Source organism: Podarcis gaigeae (assembly GCF_964106915.1).
Source record: "Podarcis gaigeae genome assembly, chromosome: 1".
Taxonomy (NCBI): Eukaryota; Metazoa; Chordata; class Lepidosauria; order Squamata; family Lacertidae; genus Podarcis; species Podarcis gaigeae.
In genome coordinates this window covers 135,071,738-135,092,183 of record NC_139678.1, presented here as the reverse complement: position 1 = coordinate 135,092,183, position 20,446 = coordinate 135,071,738, and the positions used below count along the sequence as shown (strand labels likewise).

At 41.5% G+C, this 20,446-nt stretch overlaps 1 protein-coding gene and 1 long non-coding RNA gene across 3 annotated transcripts in view; one reads left to right on the top strand and one right to left on the bottom strand.

Annotated features, from left to right (window-relative positions):
• The window catches only part of LOC310833961, a 38,446-nt gene extending 24,237 nt beyond the window's left edge, over nt 1-14,209 (top strand). For both annotated transcript variants that reach the window (XR_014559018.1, XR_014559019.1), the window contains exons 2-3: nt 9,618-9,737; nt 13,575-14,209. This is a non-coding gene — a long non-coding RNA (uncharacterized lncRNA). The remainder of the gene's footprint in view (nt 1-9,617; nt 9,738-13,574) is intronic.
• The window catches only part of ABCA12 (ATP binding cassette subfamily A member 12), a 121,278-nt gene that overhangs the window by 5,800 nt on the left and 95,032 nt on the right, over nt 1-20,446 (bottom strand). Inside the window, exons 41-50 of the mRNA XM_083702351.1 lie at nt 17,990-18,044; nt 15,529-15,706; nt 12,583-12,698; nt 11,791-11,950; nt 9,154-9,422; nt 7,066-7,282; nt 6,272-6,381; nt 4,772-4,916; nt 2,625-2,759; nt 600-703 (exon numbers count right to left, since the gene is read on the bottom strand). Of these exons, the coding sequence (XP_083558477.1) occupies nt 600-703; nt 2,625-2,759; nt 4,772-4,916; nt 6,272-6,381; nt 7,066-7,282; nt 9,154-9,422; nt 11,791-11,950; nt 12,583-12,698; nt 15,529-15,706; nt 17,990-18,044 (1,489 nt within the window). The remainder of the gene's footprint in view (nt 1-599; nt 704-2,624; nt 2,760-4,771; nt 4,917-6,271; nt 6,382-7,065; nt 7,283-9,153; nt 9,423-11,790; nt 11,951-12,582; nt 12,699-15,528; nt 15,707-17,989; nt 18,045-20,446) is intronic.

Here is a 20,446-nt window from a genome sequence, read left to right as displayed (position 1 = left end):
AGGGGAATCAGAGTCTCAGAAATTCTGCTCCACTAGAAACAGCAAAAGAAGCTGCAGTGGGAACATACAGTAAAAAAAATTAATTTAGTATGGGTGAAACCCAGTGTAGTTTGAGTGGGCAATGCAATATGACTTCTCCTCTCTCCCCCTTCCAGCCCTCTGTGCACCTCCAAAATCTGCACCAGTGGGTTGTGGAAACTTGCAGTGCATATTTTTCGAGGGGTTCTGGGGGCTGGAGAGAGAAGAGAAACCAGAAGTCTTGCTGTGTAAGTGGATTTCTATAGTGCAAGTGGGCAGGCACCATGTTAGTCCGTGGATATTGGTCTGTTCTTGTGTTGCATTCTGTGTTTCATTGTAAACCACTTTAAAACATTAATTTATATTTCCTAGGCTAGTTCTATGGGCCAGTCCAGCATTTCAATTCCATTTTTCTTTTAGCTTTTAGCTCAGTGGAGCATATGGTAGTCTCTATTTGCGCTCACTCGACCTTGAGTGAACAAATACAGGTCTGAATACAATTTTTTGCCTAACGAGGAACTGGGCTCATCTCAATGTGGAAGGTGAGTCTGAACATTTTCATTAGAAGCCTGGGACTCTACCTGTGAGAAGTAAGTATCACTGAACATTGGTTCTGTACTTCCTCCGTGATGATTTTCCAGAGATGTCTCTTAGCGTTCGGATCCATGCCAGAACTTGGCTCATCCTAAAATAAAAGAAGTCGACAGCAAATGTAAAAAGTAAAGAAGAGGAACTTATGATTTGTTGCCACTGTTTCCTCTTTTTTCGGGGGAACCCCACTAATATTTGGCCTTCACATTAATCACTCCTCCCTTTTTGTTGTAGTTGCTTCCAGAAAAGATTAATATTATTGTTAATACTACTACTACTAATAATAATAATAGCAATGCTGTAATAGTAAAGCTGCAACAGAAGCATGACTAAACAGATGCATAGAATGCTTCCTAGAATACATAAAAGTTATCATGAATGGCAAAAGTCAATTGCTACTGTGTACAATGGAAATGGTTAATATTAGTGATAGATGCACATTGTTAGATAATAGCACTGGGCAGATATTACGATGTTGGGGGCAGATAATATGTATGACTTCTATTCAAGTAGTACTTGGGCTGTGCACATTCTTACTACTCCATTTATAGATTAAAGCAAGGTTTCTGCTTTGAGCGTTACACAGACAATAGACCACAGATGAGCTCCCATATGCTATTATCCTTCAGCAGGCATCATCAGCAAAAATTGCCAGGCACTTCCATGATTGTTTGAATTGTGATTGTTTGCTGATAACATGATATTAAAAACGGGAACATCACAGCTTGATAGTCAGAAACCAGGCTGAGTTTGCAGTTGTTCTGCTGAGGAAATCTCCTTTCCAACTATTATAAGTTCCATCATTAACACAATATCCTTGTTCTTCATTCATTTCTTAAACACACACACACACACACACACACACACACACACACACACACACTCTTCTAGTGCAAATGCATCACTTGGGGTGCCTCCTTGGAAGATAAAGGAGGTGCATAAATGTAATACATAAATGAGTGAATGAAGGACTGAATGCAATGGAGGAGCAGCTCGAGTGGCCAACGGGCCAGGAGACCCCACAGCAAGTGGTGCAGCTTCAAAGGAGTCTTGAGGACATGCTGGATGCTACATTCCAGGATGTGCAGAAGTTAATTGGGCAAGAAGCAGAGACAGTGACAAGCACCCCTGACGGGAAGGGAGACTCCATGCAAGAGGCAATGGCTCTGCCTGATCAGATGCTACAAGGGGTCAGCTGAGTTTGCTATTAGAGGAAGTGATGGGCTGCCCTGTCCTCGGTGCACAATCCAGAATTTAACATAAGAACCTTAATGCCCCTTAATGGGTGAGATAGTGTTTTTCAGAGCTATAAGATTGGAGCAGGTTTGCAAATTAAACGAGAGAGAGAAGGAGAGGGAGGGAAGGAGGGAGGGAGATGGTTGAAGATGAAGCATTCTTGGGTGCAGCTATTTTCTGTACAAGATCTGAGCCAGAATTAATGGCTGTGCTGTCTGCTTTACAAGAGCGTATTTGTCTCCATTAGGTTTTGCCCATATATTCGTAAATAAGGTAAATGCTGCAAAGATTATACAAGTCTCCTATGTTCTCTCACCCAAAATAAACTATTCTGTAGCCTACCCCTTGAACTCAGCACTTGAGTGTTATATGTTAATTGGAGGGGAGAAGAGTATTTATTTATTTAAAACTTTTATATTCCACTCCAATTTGGAGCCCAAAAAATGTTTTTATAAAAAGTGAATGTAGAGTGTTTCTGATTTCCTTGAGAAGAGATCGTTTATTGTGAAACATTAACAAGCCTTCCCTATTGTTTAGTTTCTATTCAGAGCATTAATCTCATGGCTAAATGCTCTGAGTACACCTTCTCACTCTAACAATTAATGTGGTGCCCCTTCTTGTTGCTGCTGTTTCTGTAACAGTTTAGAGAAAATGGTGAATCAAAGTCTCTCTCTCTCTCTCTCTCTCTCTCTCTCTCTCACACACACACACACACACACACAGACACACACACACACACACACACACACACACACACACAAATGGTGTTGATTTCTTACCAGGAGTAAAATCGAGGGTTTTCCAAGAAGGGCCAGAGCAGTTGATAGCTTTCTGTTGGTACCATAGCTACACATAGAAGTGATTCTGTGTTGGTAAGACATCAGGTTAAGTCGATAAAGAAGCCGAAGTACAATCTGTGGAAACATATTTTGTTTTTAAGATTGGGCACTGATATGTTGTCATTGTTGCAACTCATTGAGCAACTCGCACAATGACAGCAAGACAACAAAACCATTAGCACCTGACATTCAGGTAAATGAGTTACTTCACCAGCCTCAAGACTGCCCAACATTTATTTTGCCTCTCAGATGCCCTTTTTTTCAATAGCTCAGCCTGAATGCTAGCTAATCAGCAATTTGAAATCTGCATACATTAAAATAAAACTTTGCTTAATTTATAATGAATGGAAATAACAACCCTCTTATTTTTGTTCATCCTGTTTTGTCAAATTAAGCAATAAGTATTGAACTCTAAAAACTGCTGTCATATTATAGCCTCTTTTGCTAAACAAAAGCCTGGCTGCCCTGCCAGCTTGGAGTTAGCAAAGAAGGAAGGTGAATAAAACAGGGTCAGCATTCACAAGACCTTCATGTTAAATTCTGCTGTTTTGTAAGGCTGTGTTTTGTATGTGTTTTTCTGTCATGTCTTGAACTTGGCTCCTACCTTCCACCTCCTAGGCCACATTTGCCATTGATTTGACAGACATGCCGCCCAGTGAGGAGAATGCTGATTTGGTTGTCTCTCCTCCTTTGTCTGCCATGATTCAAGCCGGCTCTCAGCTCTTTTGTTTTTAAAGCCCCGTATCTACATTTATGCAATCACAATGCATATCCAGCTCTTCCTTCCTTCTGTCTTTCCCCTTTCTTTGTCAGAGGCTTTTTTCAGTTTTGAAAATTACTTCTGGGAGGAAGCGGATTAATAACCTCACCAGTTCCCAGCCAGTCAGCAGCACCCTGTGCAGAAGCTTCTGCCACGAATCTGAATAAAAGGCCTCCCATGGTTTCAGTCTAGGGGAGAAGACGGGACATTTGGCAGCTGCTATCCTGTATGGCTCCCCAAGATGACGTGGCAAAGCAGAAGATCAAGAACTCAAATTTAGCTGAAACCAGGGTTGAGTGCAAAGCCTTCATCTTTAAATTCAAGTGGAACGTCAATTATTAAAGGTCTAATTGGCACGATGCTTATTTGTCTCCCTAGAAATGCCATAGAGCTTGCATGTGTCCAGATTATAGTGGACAATGAAGTGGAAAACCTGCTATATAAGGCATTATATTTTATACATTATTATGTGATGAGTAAAATTATGCAGGTTTGTTGAAGACCATGGTTATCTCAGCCATGATATGCAAGGGAATTGAAAAGAGTTGTCCTTTCTCTTATTGTGGACGAATCTGAATTATGTGACAACACTCTGTATATTAGCCATTGAAGAAGACACTGAAAAGGTCAAAATGCACCAGGCAACTTCACACTTGGATAGTGAAATCCTATACACGCCAGCTCAGAAGTAAGCCTTGTTCAGTTCAGCAGAGCAAAGTCCCCCAAGTTTTTGAACTCTAGGCTAAGTCCCCATGACTGGGTGGCTTCATTGTGCTTTGTAAGGCAGTAACTTGTGATCTGCTAGCAACCTCTGTAGGAAACTAGTTGTTTAAAATTCCAGCTACTGAATGAAAATTTAAGACAATTGATATTATTTATTTAGTGTTAATCAAAATACTTTAGTAATTTGGACAGATATATGAATACATATCTGACCAAAACACGGTGTCTCTTCAGGAGTTATCCCTATAAAGCCGAAGTATGAGTAGAACAGGATTACAGAGGGCAGTCTTTATATCATCACACAACTTCTATGTGCTCTCATGTTTGGCTGCTGCTTTTGAAGCTGGGGACCTTCTGTACTCACGGAGGTTCGCCTCCTGTTTCCAGGGTTATAAAATGCAAGGGCTCTCTCTACAACTACAGGAGGCTCCCGCTTCTGAAGTAGAAGCTGGACATCAGAGTGCCCAGATGATGATGTGATGATGGAGGCAGGGTCAATGGTTTCCCCTGCTATTGTTTCTCTCCTTGGAAGTAACAAAGAGAGAGAACTACGGTGAGCAGAGTTTCACAACAGACTCACTGCTAACTATGTACACCTACTGACCCCTTTAATATGTTTCTCTGGGATGCCATGTAGCCGGGCATAGTAATACATATGTTCTTCCACTGTCAGCAGATCATCCAGGGCATCCTCTTGAGGACAGTATCCAAACAGGGACCAGTGGGCATCATCAACATCATTCAAGGACCTGAATTGATGCAATTAAGTTATGTGAAAGGTTTCAGTCAATAAAGGTTAGGGTTAACAGAAAACAAACACCTAAGCCCCCTGTAGTAGTAGCAGCAGCAGGCAGAAATAAATAAATAAATAAATACTTGCGCCCCCCCATCTGACTGCGTTGCCCCAGCCACTCTGGCTTGCTTCCACCATTAATAGAACACAACAAAACATCAGACATTTAAAGCTTCCTGGCTGACTTCAGATATCTATCTGGCTGTATAAATAATAATAATAATAATAATAATAATAATAATAATAATAAAAAATTTATTTATACCCCACCCATCTGGCTGGGTGGCTTCCAACTCTGGGTGGCTTCCAACAAAATATTAAAATACAGTAGTCTGTTAAACATTAAAAGCTTCCCTAAACAGGACTGCCTTCAGATGTCTTCTAAAAGTCTGGTAGTTCTCTTTGACATCTGGTGGGAGGGTGTTCCACAGGGTGGGTGCCACTACCAAGAAGGGCCTCTGCCTGGTTCCCTGGAACTTGGCTTCTCACAGCAAGGGAACTGCCAGAAGGCCCTCGGTGCTGGATCTCTGTGTATAATTGTCATATAATTGTTTATCTGTTTGACATCTGATGGGAGGGCGTTCCATATGGCGGGTGCAGCTACCAAGAAGGCCTTCTCCCTGTAACATTACTTCTCACAGTGAGGGAATCTCCAGCAGGCCCTTGGAACTGGACCTCAGTGTCCATGCTGAACAATGGGGTGGAGATGCTCCTTCAGGGATACAGTGCTAAGGCACTGTTTGTCTTTGCAAACACTTTGTAGACACAATGTGTGAAAGTGCATGCAAGCAGGGGAGCAAGATCTCAACGACTGGTCTTGTTTCCTCACCCTAACCCTCCACAGAAATTCCATACTGCTTCTTTTATATGGATATGTCAAACTTCGCTGGATGTCTGGCCCTTTGGAATCACTGGGAGATGTAGTTGAGTAACCATGTAAGTGTTCATGAAGTAAGGAGAACCGACTATTGATTGGGGCAGAAATGACTTGATGCAACCTTCAGACTGATCATACATTTGTTTCACCAGAAACAAGTTCAACTCAGTTCTGTGGGAATGCCTCCCAACTAAGTTTGCATTAAGACTGCCACATTGCTTCCATCTCCCATTAATAAAATGGAGAGCACAGTAAAATTGGGCATATGTCATACACCTAAGGAACTGCAAAATCATTATATTTATATTGTTTGCACTTCCTTTATGGCCAGCCTTCATGGTTAAATTTCTAACCCAAGCAAATGTCACATTAGACTTGTTTCCTCAGCTAACTTGCTTGTCTTTCATTGCCCAAAATGAATTAGTCTGCCATACCCAGTTTCATCTCGCACCAGCAGCCTTCCAAAAGATGGTTCAATGTCTCCCGTCAGCATTTTGAAGATGGTGGTTTTCCCAGCCCCATTCACACCAAGCAAGCCAAAACACTGGGTTGTGAGGGGTAAAGACCAGAATTTAGATATAGTGCATTAATAAAGATCAACACATTCATAATTTCTTTCAGAAAACCCAATAGCTGGAGCTAAAACAGATTTGAAAATGCAAAATCTGAAATCTTATTTGCATAGTTGTTAATTCATATGAGAAAACCGAAACAACAAAAGAAACCTAGGAAGTGATTTATGGGCTTCAGCAAAGGGACCTGAGTGTGTTTGGATGCGTTTATTTTCAGACAAAATTAATCAAAATCACAGTTCCAAGGTGCAGAAGTCAAATGCCTCAGCTGAATACTCCTGGAAACACGCTCACTTTTTACATGGAGGATGTTTTTGATGTGAGGAACGAACCCTTTCATCTTGTTTGTAATACGGTACAGTAATACGGTAGAGGACCATATCATCTGTTTTTCCAGAATATTGGAGTTGTTTTTCCTTGAAGTTCCAATGTAATATTATGGCCACTTAGGGGAGAAATCCCACACTCACTCCCTTGCATCCCTGCTTACTGTAGCCTGGATGAGCTGTTGATTATAGACAATAACACTGTGTAGCAGCAGAGAGCTCTGCGTAAATGGTTCCCCAACTGCTCAGTGTTGGGTGCCAGCCAACAAGCCAGCCAGCCTGTGAATGTATTCCAAGGCAGTAGCAGTGTTTTTAATTGTACCGACTTACCTCTCCTGCTGGGATTCCAATACTGACATTTTTTACTGCCAAAATTCTTCGGTGGGGAAGATGGTAGATTTTGGTGAGATTCTGGAGCTGCAGCATGTCACAGTCTGCTAAGCCTAATGTGACTCTCTCTCTTTCTGCTTGTACATCCTTGTCTTCCTCCTCATCAATGGCTTCCAGGTGGAATTGTGGCTTGCCATGTACTTTGTTATACATGAATCTAGCATGGTGGAAGACAACTCCTGTTAGCACTATCTTATTGTTTTTCAGAAAGGTGAATTCAAAGTGGCTGACAACACACACATTAAAAGCAAGTGTAATAACAAGAACCACCCATATAAAAAAGAAAGATCCAACTCAGCCCTGCCCCACTAAAAGACAAATGGAAAATTAAGGGATGAAGGAGAATGTTCCATAACAACAGAATGCGATGGCACAAATTGTAGTCGTGTTTGATTGACAAGAAATACATTTAAGTAATGCATTTATTTAAAATATTTCTAGCCTTCTCTTCATTACTAAAAGCAATCCCAGAATGGGATACAATAAAAATACATTAACAAACAAACCATCCCATTCAGAAGGAGCACAGCTGCTTGTTGGAGACACCTACTCTTGAGCCCTCGAAGCAGCATTTAGAAACAAGAGATTCTTATGTTCCTCACTCTGATCCTTAAAGCAGCTTTGATACTACCAAAAGTTGCTATGATGACCACCAGCTTAGACAGCTTCTGAAGGGGATTGGACAGATGCAGAGGCAAGCAGGGGTAGCTAACTTGCAGCCCTCAAGATATTCTTGGACTGCAACTCCTATTAAGCCTGACCATTGGTCATGCTGGCTTGGGACAACAATGGATGACAACACATTGGCAACTTCTGACAAAGAGAAGAAGTCAGTCTATAGCTGTCACCTTTGAGAATAAATGGAGCATTCGTTATCAGAGGCAGGAGTATCTCTCAGGATGAGATGATGGGCAAAAAACCCAAAGCAAAACCAGGAGAGGGTTATGGCCTCCATGCCCTGCTTCCTGGTAGAATCTCATGCTCTACTGACTGAGCTATCCCAGGGGCACATACTAGATACCATCTTGAGAGAGGAATATTCCACCCCATTGAAGTCAGTGAGACTAACAGTGCAATCCTATACATGAAATAAGTCCTATTCAGTTAAATCAGGTTTAGTCCCAGGTAGGTGAACATAGGATTGCAGCCTTAGTTGAGCTTAGCGCAACAACTTCCTGCTTAAAATGGTGTGCTAAAAGAGACCAGCTCCCTTAGATACATTGGGCAAAAGATTTCTGCATTGCAGAGGGTTGGAATAGATCAGGCTTCCTCAATCTCAGCCCTCCAGATGTTTTGAGACTACAATTCCCATCATTCCTGACCACTGGTCCTGCTAGCTAGGGATCATGGGAGTTGTAGGCCAAAAACATCTGGAGGGCCGAGTTTGAGGAAGCCTGGACTAGATGATCCTCAGGGTCTCTTCCAACTCTACTATTTTTTGATTCTATGGTTCTGTGTAGGTCAGGTATAGTTTCATGTGTGAAAGTTCTGGAGAAGGTAGCACCATGCCTTTGCATATACCATCTTCTTCCACAGCTGGAAAATGGAAAAATGTGAGAATGGAAATGGTAGCTATTATATACATGTCTACTCAGAAATAAAAACCATTGAGTTGAAATTGGAATGCAACTACCTGCTTATACTGGTTTGTGGATCAAGCTGAGGGACCATTCTCCTGTCTCAAGGAGAATACCTACTTGTTTTTGGATTTCTCTAATTTTGGGGCTGTGTGCCTGTTATGTAGTAAGCCAATAGTGTGACAAGACATTTTTCTAATTCCTGTATCCAATGCACAGAAGGCAGATTGCAATGCGGGGAAGGGGGGGAGAGAGATTGGGGCAAAATGCACTTGGCTGTTATCATAATCATAATCTAATCAGAAACCCATGTTTGTTGCTGAAGCATTTTACAAATCCCTGGTGTAAATGTAAAACAACAAATCACAAGTCTATATGCCACATCTTGTTCCTTGTCAATCCATCACCCTGTTTCTGATTTTGGAGAACCCTTTCCCCGCAGGTCACTTACTCTAATGTATTATACCAGACTTTCTGAATTGTCCCATCATCGACCAAGAGGCGGATTGAAAACAATATAGTCCCCTGGATAAACAACCCAAGCAGCTTGGAACTTATCCTGTCCAACTCAAAGGTTCTGTCAGGGTAATCCACTCCATATGCTTTTAGGAAACCCATCAAGGCTTGATACTGTGACAGTTCGATCAATCCATATCCAAAACAGAATTGTGGAAATATCAGATAAATATGCCTCAGTGTTTCAGCAAGGTCATGCAAGCTCTGAAAGGAAGAAAAAATACCTCAATGTGCATTTACTTTCTAGTTTCATATATCATAAAAAATAGGAATAATGTATTGAGTTTTATAGCAAAATGTCCCTCCTGGTGGTGGTGGTGCAGAGGTATTGTACACATCTTGCTACTAAGTATGTGTGCATCACACAGAATTTTTTTGTGACCCCTTCTTCATCAACAGGCCATTCTTGGTGGAGGTCTAGTCAGCCAGTTTCACCAGAATGGGGAAGGCTTTCCCTACCTCTCACTTATATGAGAAAAAGGGACTTGCTGGCTTAACCTGCTCCCATCTCAAGAAAAGGTAATCCCCCCCCCCCCCCCGTTCCTGCCATACTTTCCAATATGCTTGCCTTTCCCCATCGTGTATGCTTTATTTTCACATCTTGTTTACAGGTATGTAGTCCAGGCCAATATGATTCAGGTTGACTTCTGGAGATCTGGGTTGTAGCATATTCAGCACAGTGGAACGCTTCACCTCTGGTACTACATTGCTAGTACTACTGTTGCCACAGCCCATAAATGACCTTCTATTTCAGCTAGTCTTTAACACACAGATACACTGAAGACATTAGTTTCAGGTCAGCTAGCAGATAACAAAAACTGGTGCTGCAGATGGTTTCAGGCTATAATCTGGCCCACACTATGTACAGCTGTTCCAAGAAGGGTGTGTGTGAAAATACCATCTGACAAGCAGTGAAAAGTTGGTCTTTGTGTCTGATCCCTGTCATGGAGTGAGAAATGCTGTTGACACTTGTGCTGGGCATCAGATATGCAATAAATCATCACAGGGAGCCTTAGCCAGGCACCTGAAAGGGACATATCAATGTCAATCAACAACTCTTGTCTGCCTTTGGGCACAAATATATTGTAAATCCTTTGTGTGCATTTTCCTGATCAAACGCCTTCAAGGAAAATGCTGAATGCATGTTCAGAAAAGACCTATGTCCATAATGAAAGTTGACAAGCTGGTCCATTATAAAACAATGCTTATCTTTTAGAGAAGGGAGCTGGCTTCTACACTTTCTTACTACAGTGGAAGTACTTTGCTTTTATGTTTAGATTTAGGAATTTAGTCTACCCATCGTTACATTTTTAAATTGGACAGCATTTTTCCTAATTTGGTAAATATCTATAGTTAGGGTTCAAAAACTGTTAGGTAATCTCCCAGGCATGATGTTATCTAAACAAGATATGACAAGGGCAGTCACAGTTTTTATTCACCTATCATCCTTCTTCACAATGTGTGTTTTTGTGGTTGCTTTCTTTTTTTATAAAAGAGAAAAAGAGATACGGTGCAGTAGCTTGGGCAAAAAAAATGTAACTAGAAATAAGGACTGCATATTTAAGAATAAAAGCACCAGGTGCTAGCCTGCATTGTGCCAGTGGATGCAATGGACCTGATTCCACTAGATGTCACCAATTTATACGAACAGCTAAAAAAAACCTCGCTGTTTGTGTACATGAGTACACAGTCCCAGAAAACCATCTGAAGCATACTGATGTCAATTTGTCCCCGTGTACAATTTCAAACACTGTGACTATCCTTGCTGCAGCTGTTGGTATTGAAGGCAATTCCCAAATATGGGCCAAGACATTTTTTGCAGCATCCAAAAGATTCATATAAAAAAGTCCATCCAGTGAAGGGCAGGTGAGAACAACAACAGAACAACAACAGCCGGCCACCCCACTTCTTACGCTGCCCACATCCAGTGAGGGAAGGAAACTCAGGCTGCAGGAAAAAGTGCCTGAAGCTATATATCATGAGATTCCCAGGCAGAGGAAGAGAAGCTCTGCTGCTCTTTGACATTCCCCCCCCCCCCACTCCTGCTTTATGCAGGGATGGTCCCACTGCAACCAGTCTGGCCAAGGAGGTTCATTTTTGGAGGGAAGGTATGAATTCATTCTGTTTCCTTGAAATATCTTCCTTTGTTCTAAGGTCCCAGGCACCATCCATTGTGATGCACTAATGAGACTTGAGAATGGTGATGCAGTTTGGCACTTGAGACCTCCAGAGTGGAGAAGCCTACATGAAGGAAACCCCATCACTGAGATATATACCCCCAGTACAGATTTATTGCCCTTAGATATTTTTATGGATGGTATTCATTGTAATCTGAAAGAGAAAGCCATCCTTACATAAACAGAAGGCAATATCAAGAGGCTGGCTGATTGTATTTAGAAGTTTTAGGTACAGGCTGATTTAAGGTACTTGATTTAAGCCATTATATTGCATCTCTATTTAACCAAGTCAAAACTTCCTTGAAGTAAGAGCATTGCTGTCTGTCCATGAAATAGAATGAATTTTGCACACCTTCTATACATGAGAGTTAAAGGTGTGTTTGCAAGGCTCATACCTGATCAGTGGCCTTTTCTTGGGAAAGTAGAAACATAATCGAATGAGTCATGATCGTATTGATGCCAAAGAACAAGTTGATGCAGACATAAACTATAAAGGCCATTCCTGTTTCCTTGAACATTCCAGCCAGCAAGTACATCCATGGAAATGTTGCATATCTGCAGAGCACCAACAAGAATAAAAAATACAATAAAGCAAGAGACCAACAAAGCAGCAAAGTATGTCCTTTATTGACTGACACTACTAGTCCAGTCAGCCTGTGAGCGGATTATTGTCTCTGGTAAAGAAAACAACAAGGCTGTACCATTCATCTTTTTTTGGGCAAAGTCAAAAAGAACAGCAAAGCTGGTGTTGGTCATCGGCTTCCTTGAAATATCTATCAAGAGCAAAAAGATGAGGAAAGGCTCATGTTGTTTCTGGGATGACCTTGGTTTGAGTGATTACTAAATTAATCAAGCTGCTAATTGAGGTTAGCCTGACCATTCATAGTTTGTACTTTATTTAGTTATGCCTGACTTTATATCCAAATGGGCCAGCAAGGCAACACAGAATCATAATATCCCAAAATCAAAAAGGGGGTTCTTAAATAGGTTTGGGTTTTTTAAAAGCACCAAGTGAAAGGAAAACAATCTTTCTTACTGTGATTGTATCCAGCGGGTGCAGTTCAGCTGATGGCAAGGCTTCCGTTAGCAGAACGGGTGAGGCGGCAGGAGCTAGAGAGTTCTGCTCACGATTGGAACCAGGATGGGGTGTTAAATTCAGGTTAGGCTAAACTAAACCAAATCCTTACCCAAAAAGGAGAAGAAGTAGGAATACAGCCAACAGGTTGCTGTCATTGAAGAAAGCTGGTATCCGAAAAGCCGAAATTACTCCCACCGAGAGTGTAACAGGTATCAGAAAGTAAACCTGAAAATTACACATGGAACTGAGTTAGCTCCTATTGCATGAAAAATATGAAGCATCCTTAGGACAGATACATATAATCACATCTTTTCTTCCCTCCCCTTTGTTTGATCAGAGTCACTGACATGGATTGAAATCACCACTCCACATAGGGCTAAGGTTGTGTTTCTGGTGAGGCTTTTTTATTTCAATAAAAGAAATTTTCATATTTTTTTTAAAAGCGGCATGAGTAGTCTTTTGCTAGAGACATACAGTAGTCTTTAAGAGATTTGAAAATAGTTTGAGAGAGGCATTGTTACCTGTGGTTTCTGAAAACTCTGCAAACTCTGATAACAAGAACAAAAGTGGGCTAAGCAAGGTACATCATGAACAGCAACTCTCTCTTTCAAATTGTTTTCAACTCTCTGCAAGAACTACACATCTTGTGCATCTTTCCACTAGGACCAGGAAGGAGGGTCCTCACTGAGCAGGAAGCTCACCGGATGACCACAAGGTGTTGTTGTTTTTTAATATTGCTGATAGTTTCTTGTTGGGGGAAAGTGTAATCACTTGAGTCCAACCCAAATTGTAATTAGCAGCAGCTTCAAGACTTTCCAGTCTCTCCCCTTAATTTGAAATGAGAATTGTTTGCCAGTAGGAATTCACCGAGAAGTATCAGGTTGCAGAGTATCACTGCATTAGTTTCAGTCTGGTGAATATTGATTTCAGTTAGATCACTGTGACGTTTTCGACTGGATGATTTATAAATACGCCATTTCACGGCAAGCATATGGAGCATGATAGAGGCAGGCCTATTACATGAAGGTTAGAGCCAGAAGAGTATGTTTGGCAAGTTCTTCAGATCTAACCAACTTTGAGTGGCTTGTATGCTTCTTGCAGGTGCACAGGCCAGTTAGAGGTGACTTCGGACAACCCACTGGAGAAAACAACCCAGATCTTGAATAATTTGGCAAGAGGTGGCTAAGTGTTGAAAAGAGAGAACAAGAGTGTAGCCCACATAAATGCTCTCATACCCCCCCCCCTTCTCCTCTCCCATTGCATTAGTGCAGGCTCCTTGGTCCCTCCAGGCTGAGAGACTACGAGTTTCTGGGTGGTCATGCAGCCCTTGAACACTAGCACACAGTATCAGAAGTAGCTTCTGTTTAAAGCACATTTATACTTCTTCCCCCCAAGAATCCTGGGAACTGTAGTTTACCCCTCAAAGAGCTGCAATTTTCAACACCTTTGACAAATCAAAGTTCCTAAGAAATTTTTTTTGGGGGGGTGAGTCATGTACTTTGAATGTTGAGTGTGTATGAAGCCTCAGCCTGACTGAGGAACCAGTGTAGTGAAGTTTTCAGCATGCCACTGAGATGTAGAGAGAGAGAGGTTGTCAAAAAATAACTGCGACTAGATAACGATTTGACACATCCTAATTAATGGGAAGAGGAATTGAATAATTCAGCAAGCTAGCCTACTTGTTTTGTTATCTTGAACCCCTTTCTATCATTTTCCTGAACCAAGTTGTATTATGCTCTGGGCAAAACAAAAAAATTCCTTCCAGTAGCACCTTAAAGACCAACTAAGTTAGTTCTTGGTATGAGCTTTCGTGTGCATGCACACTTCTTCAGATATGCTCTGGGGTAACTATCCCTCCAGTTAATTGTAATAATTCAGCCTCTTACTTTTGTAACTTTTATAACATTCTACAGCATAATACAACAAATGTCTACTCAGAAGTCAATCCAATTGATTCTATTCCGGTTATATTTTCATTCTGCTGCAATCAAAAGTATTCTTTTTCCCCCTGAGAAGTTAGTGCAATGCCGTTTTGTGAAACCATGAAATGTTTCTAATTTTTAATACAATTTTTTATGTTTTGAGGTTGAACAACTCTGAAAAAAGTAACCAAGCCCAGAAAAGAGGGAAAGCTTCCAACATATTTGTTTCAAAATAATTTAATAAGAATAATAAGAATAAAATGTTTCTTGGAAAAATATGGTTCAGAGTATTTTTGAGCAAATTTTCTGCCTAGATGTGACAGAGTTTAGAAGGTCACAGGAAACAGTCTTACATGAACAGCCATTACTCATAGTTCGTAACAAAATACATACCACTGGATGACTTTTAGACCTGCCTTTTTGCCTTTGCCTCTTTGCAATTTAACCTAAAGCAATTTTTATGCCTACAAGTTAAAAATAAAATGAAGTCTTGACCTTAATAGCACACTGATCTTTTTATAAATGTGCTGAGCTTTATGCATATGCTACAGCCAGGGGGAAAAGGGGGGGATCCATGTTCTTAGCATATACGTACTGTAATAGCCCTATTCTAAATATGTTTAAATGTCCTCGCACAAAGTTAGTTTGTTCCTATGTGGGTCTGAATCACCACGATCATTGCAGCTATTCAACTGTTCCACACGCACAGGAGAGAAAGGACAAGAACACTGAGCCCACCTCTCATTCCCGTTCTTGCACAAGTTGAAGGGATAACTTTTGTAGCAGAGAGCCTGTTCTACTTAGGGAGGCTACCTGTGTGATTTAGAAACCTGGAAAGTCCAGGTTCTAACCACACGGGGAACCTGTACAAGTATAGCAGATGGCTCGCTGCAAAAGTTAAGGGTGATGGGATACAACCAGAAGGCTCATCTTTGGTCTTCTCTCCCTCCTGCAGCTTCAGGTGTTGATTTAACTCTGACACAGAACACCTGAAAGGAGCTTAATATGTACTTAATAGCTCCTTTCAGGTGTTCTGTGTCAGAGTTCAAGGTAAATCTCAATACTGCAATCTCCACGCTGCTCTTCATCGTACACCATTTTGCAAATTGATATGTAACAGGTAAGATACTTACAAGGTCATAAATGAAGTTAGTCACCCAGTAGCTTGTCACACCCATGCCTGAGATATGCTGCAGCTGTTTTGCCTTGGTTTGATGCTCCTTGACCACATAAAGCACAAAGCTGGCTGTCGTGATGGAGTAGCCAATCAGGACGGACATGGAGACTATGATATCCAGTAAACTACTAAGCCTAAGTGGGGGAAGGTAAACAAAAGTACGTTCAAAATAAGTATGCAGACAGATCCAGCTCTAGATTTGATAGGTGTCCTGGTAAAGTGTCTTTTCACAAACCCCTCTTCTTTCTGTCATCCTGGCTGGGCTCTCTGGGCTCTGGTGCCAGAGCTTTAACCAGCCACCCCTTTAATTCCCCACATTGCCTCTAACCTATCACCCCTCTGGGGCACTGTGGGTAATTAAAAGGGTGGCTGGGTCCAGTTGGCTGGTGCCGCTCAGCAGTCCACCCTCCCCCAACCCTCAAGGGGGTCCTAGAGCTCTCGGAGCTGCCCAAGGAACCAGGTGCTGGCCTTGCATGTACATCTCTTCGGTTTCAGTGCTTCACGAGGTTTCCATGGGTGATTTTAGCCATGGATCATTTTCTATCAGGTGTTAGGATCGGGCACCCAGGACCCACTGATGTGACACACAGAAGCCTTATGAATTGCCACCAGTAGTAAGTGTAGCAGAAGAGACACGGGAGGTTTCAGTTCTGGTCTGCTCAAGATTCAATTCTGGACCTGCCATTGCACTCATTCATTTAATTAATTTATATACTTCCATTCATCCGAGGATCACAGGGCAGTTTACAGTATAAAAACACAAAAATACCTAAAATCAAAGCTGATCAAAGCACTTCCTCCACATTTCTAAGGCCTAGCTCTCACAGATGTGCTAAGCCTCTCTTCTGTACTATACCACTTCAGATTCCAGGTGAGGGAAATCAACTCCTCCATTTCTAAAAAACCCTCTCCATAGAAACTTAGTTATCAAAGGGAAGTCTACTGGCCTAGTTTGCTGCCTAACATCCTAGTTTCCTATGCACAGGGGTTTATTATTTATTTTGCATCAGGAAACATTCAGTCATGTAAGCTTCCACCTACAATCTGAGCAGTGCATCTCAGAAACAAATTTACCATTTCAGTAAGATCTAAGTCCGGGATTTCCTGAACATATCTGGAATCCAGCTGTGTCTAACAGTGTTCAGGCAGAAATTGGAAAAATGTCCAGGAAAATCCGAATGAATGGCAGCCAATGTCGGCAGTGCCGTTTTGCTGATTTTTCCTTAAAGCAGCTTCTTATGCTATAGCATTATGCACTGACACATGAACTAGGAACTTTATTTTTTTGAATTTTCATGTGATGAACCACCCTGAAATCTACAGATGAAGGGCAGTATACAGATTTAATAAATGATGATGGTGATGATGATGATGCAAGGCTGATATAGAGCCCTAGACTCTGGCCTAGAGAATTCTGCCAGCTGTTGTAAATAAAACCCAGTGGGGTCCAAAGGCAAACTATGCAAGAAGGCCAGGTCTATGTTTTTTCTGCCTGCTTTCTCAAATGAAAAAGGAGGCCACAAAAAATAAAATGAGGGAATGAGTTTGGGGAAGGAAGTGGAAAGGAACCTTTTCCTTTCCTGCACTTAGTTTGCTCAAAATTGCCAGTCCCCACCCACCCCACTGCGATTTTTTAGAAGAGAAGCAGCAGGAAGGGGAAAGGGTTAAGCAGCCCCTACCATTGCTTTCCCTCCACCCTTTACAGCAGGCCTACCCCCTCAGCTGCACACACACACACACACACAATTTTTGTAGTCAATCAGGTTGGTAAATGTCAAAGTAGATGTCCCATACAGATTCAGAAGAAGGTGCAAAACTTTTGTTAGTGGAATTTCTCAGCGAAAATGTCCTGGAACCAATACAGTGGTACCTCGGGTTAAGTACTTAATTCATTCCGGAGGTCTGTACTTAACCTGAAACTGTTCATAACCTGAAGCACCACTTTAGCTAATGGGGCCTCCTGCTGCTGCTGTGCCACTGGAGCACAATTTCTCTTCTCATCCTGAAACAAAGTTCTTAACCTGTAGCAATATTTCTGGGTTAGCGGAGTCGGTAACCTGAAGCGTATGTAACCCGAGGTACCACTGTAAAATGGAAAATATTGGACTCAGGAGTAATAGCTTGACTACTAGACTCAAGTCTGTGTGGAAAGATGTCTTACTTGTCTTATGAGGAAATTGCTCCCAAGCAATTGCCACTGCCTATCTTCACAAATTTTAAACTATCACATTGTGCTTTTATATCAGCTCTGCATAGTTTTGGTCAGACTGACCTAGGATGCCCTGCAAGGTCTTAACTTTCTGGGGATTTGCTTATGCTTAGCCACTGCATTTTCATTTGCCAGAGCAGACTTGGTTCACCACTCTTGACTTACAGTTTAAATTCCATAAAAATAAATAATAAAATCAACTTCTTACATAGCTTGTTCTTGACTCTCTCCACCAGGATAAGGATGAGCAACGACTGAGATGCCTACACAAAGAACAATAATTAGGGTTTTCTTTAACTGATCATTGAACACAAGTGCTAGCTGAGGAGCAGGAAGGTTAACAGCAGTCTATTTATGTTCTGAACGCCGTGGTATTTCATCTTGGGCAAGCCATTAGGTATGACCATTAGGTATTTTTAATAATATTTGTTACCATCATTTAGCCAAGGAATGATCTGGCAATCCTGTATCACCAGTGAAGTTAAGGGTCAAACCAGGTGTTATGATGACAGACCTATCTTGAGTCCTACCAAATCTCTATAAAGTAGGAGATGCAATTGAAAGTAAAGCTCAAGTGGGCAGGAGGAGGGAACTGAAATCTCCTTCCAGCCACGTTTTTCACCCTGACACTACTGCACACTGCAGCACTTTCTTTCATGGCAGGAACAGCTTCTGGTTTTGGAGCCCTGCTTTGGCCAGGGCTGGGTGGGAATGCAGCTAGGATGCAGCAGCTACAGAGTAAAAGGAGCTGACTGAGTGCAGGATTCAGTTCCCCTTTCCTGCTCACCCATCCTGCACTTCCACCTGAATTTACAAGAATTTGGAGGCACTGCAAAACCAATTTTAGCAATGGGTTTCCAATGTCATGTGCTGTTTTATTCTGGGGAGCTGTAGCTTTTAGTAGTGATTAGATGGAAGTCCCCTGGAAGTTGCATATAAATCACTCTTTCCAAATGAAAAGCAGGATACAAGGATAATAACCAAGGTTTACTTGAGGCATCTGAAGACTGGTGCTCACAATTCTGTTCTTGGAACGAAAGCCACAAGAACAACCTTAGCTGTGTCTCTTTTCAAAGCATTCCATTCTTAGAAGTTAGGACGGTGAGGGCACTTGGAGCTAGAACTCAGTGGACTGGAATAGTGAAGCCTTTGGAGACAATGAATGGTGCAAGATGGGGATAGGTGCAGGAGCCAGAGAATATTACAGGAGCCAGCCAGGCGTGGTCTAGAATGGGCTAGGGAAAACATGTAATTATGACAGGTGTCAAAAGGATGGGGCCATGTTCAGAATGGGTGGAATGGGTGATCCAGCTGTTTTTGCACCAGGTGAAGGTGCCATCATTATGCATGATCTGACTCCACTCAGAAAAAGAAGATGATCCTTTACTACTTGTCAGAATTAAACTGACCAGATGAAAGGTACCAGAGTGGAAGAAAACCATCAGCTGCATTTTGCAAAAATCCATAAAATCAAAAATATCCAAAGTGATGAAGCATGATAAGGGGAGAGACTGCCACCTTTAACTCTTAGACTTTGCATGGGTTTGGAGATTCCAACTAAACATCAGGAAGATGTTTCTATCAGAAAGGGCTATTTGACAGTGGAACAGACTCCTACAACAGGGAGCGAACTCTCCTTCCTTGGAGGTTTTTAAGCAGAGGCTGGATGGCCATCTGTCATGGATGCTTTAGCTGAGATTCCTACATTGCTGGGGTTGGACTAGGGTCTCTTCCCACTCTACAATTTTATGATTATATGGGCTAATTGTATTGTTTTATGTAACTACATTTTTTTAAAAAAAACAAAAACACCTTTAAATGGGAAGTATGGTGCAGTAATTAAGAGTTCCACAAAAAGGAATGGGGAGACTTAAATGAAATCCCCACTTAGGTATGAAGTTCCTTGGGTGACCTTCAAACAGTCATGTACTTCTAAGAATAGCTGTGAGGATAGAATTGGACTGGAGAAGAGAACATTTTACATAGCCCTAAACTTCTTGAAAGGAAGGTGAGATGAGATATAAATGTAATAATAGCATTTTCAAATTCTAAGTATTGCAAAAAAAATATTTTTTTTTAAAAAATGTAGATTTCTTTCCCTTACATTTATACAAGAGCCGAAATGAGGCCTGAAGGCGGGGCGGGCAAGGGGGTTGATCTCTTAACATATTTCGAAATCACTGCAATGCTTATGTGTCATTCATTCTTACTGGGGTCCTGGCTGACATTTGCTCTTTGGGGGGGGGGGAACCTGTTTTGTTTTCTGCAGTTGGGGTAGGCTTTTTAAAATAGGTTGCCAATATGGAATAGCAGGATATTTCTTGCAGTTCATTGCAAAAACCAAAAACCCACCAACCCCAAAATTTCCCCTTCAGTGCAGTGTTTCATGCCTCAATCAAGGAATGAAAGCAATTTCTAGTTCAGAACAAGATCTACTAACAACTAGAAAGCAATGCCCCCCAACCAGCAATCAAAAATAAAGAAGATACAGTTTGACTAAGCTGTTAATGCTCCTTCACTATAAAGCCATTTTCCCTTTACTGCAGCTTAGGCTAGAAGTCAAAATTTCCATTTCAATACATATTTTTTAGGCTTGGAAGGCAAAGAAGCACAATATACATAAGTCGAAAGCCATTATGATTTGCTTAGTGTCAGTATAAAAAGC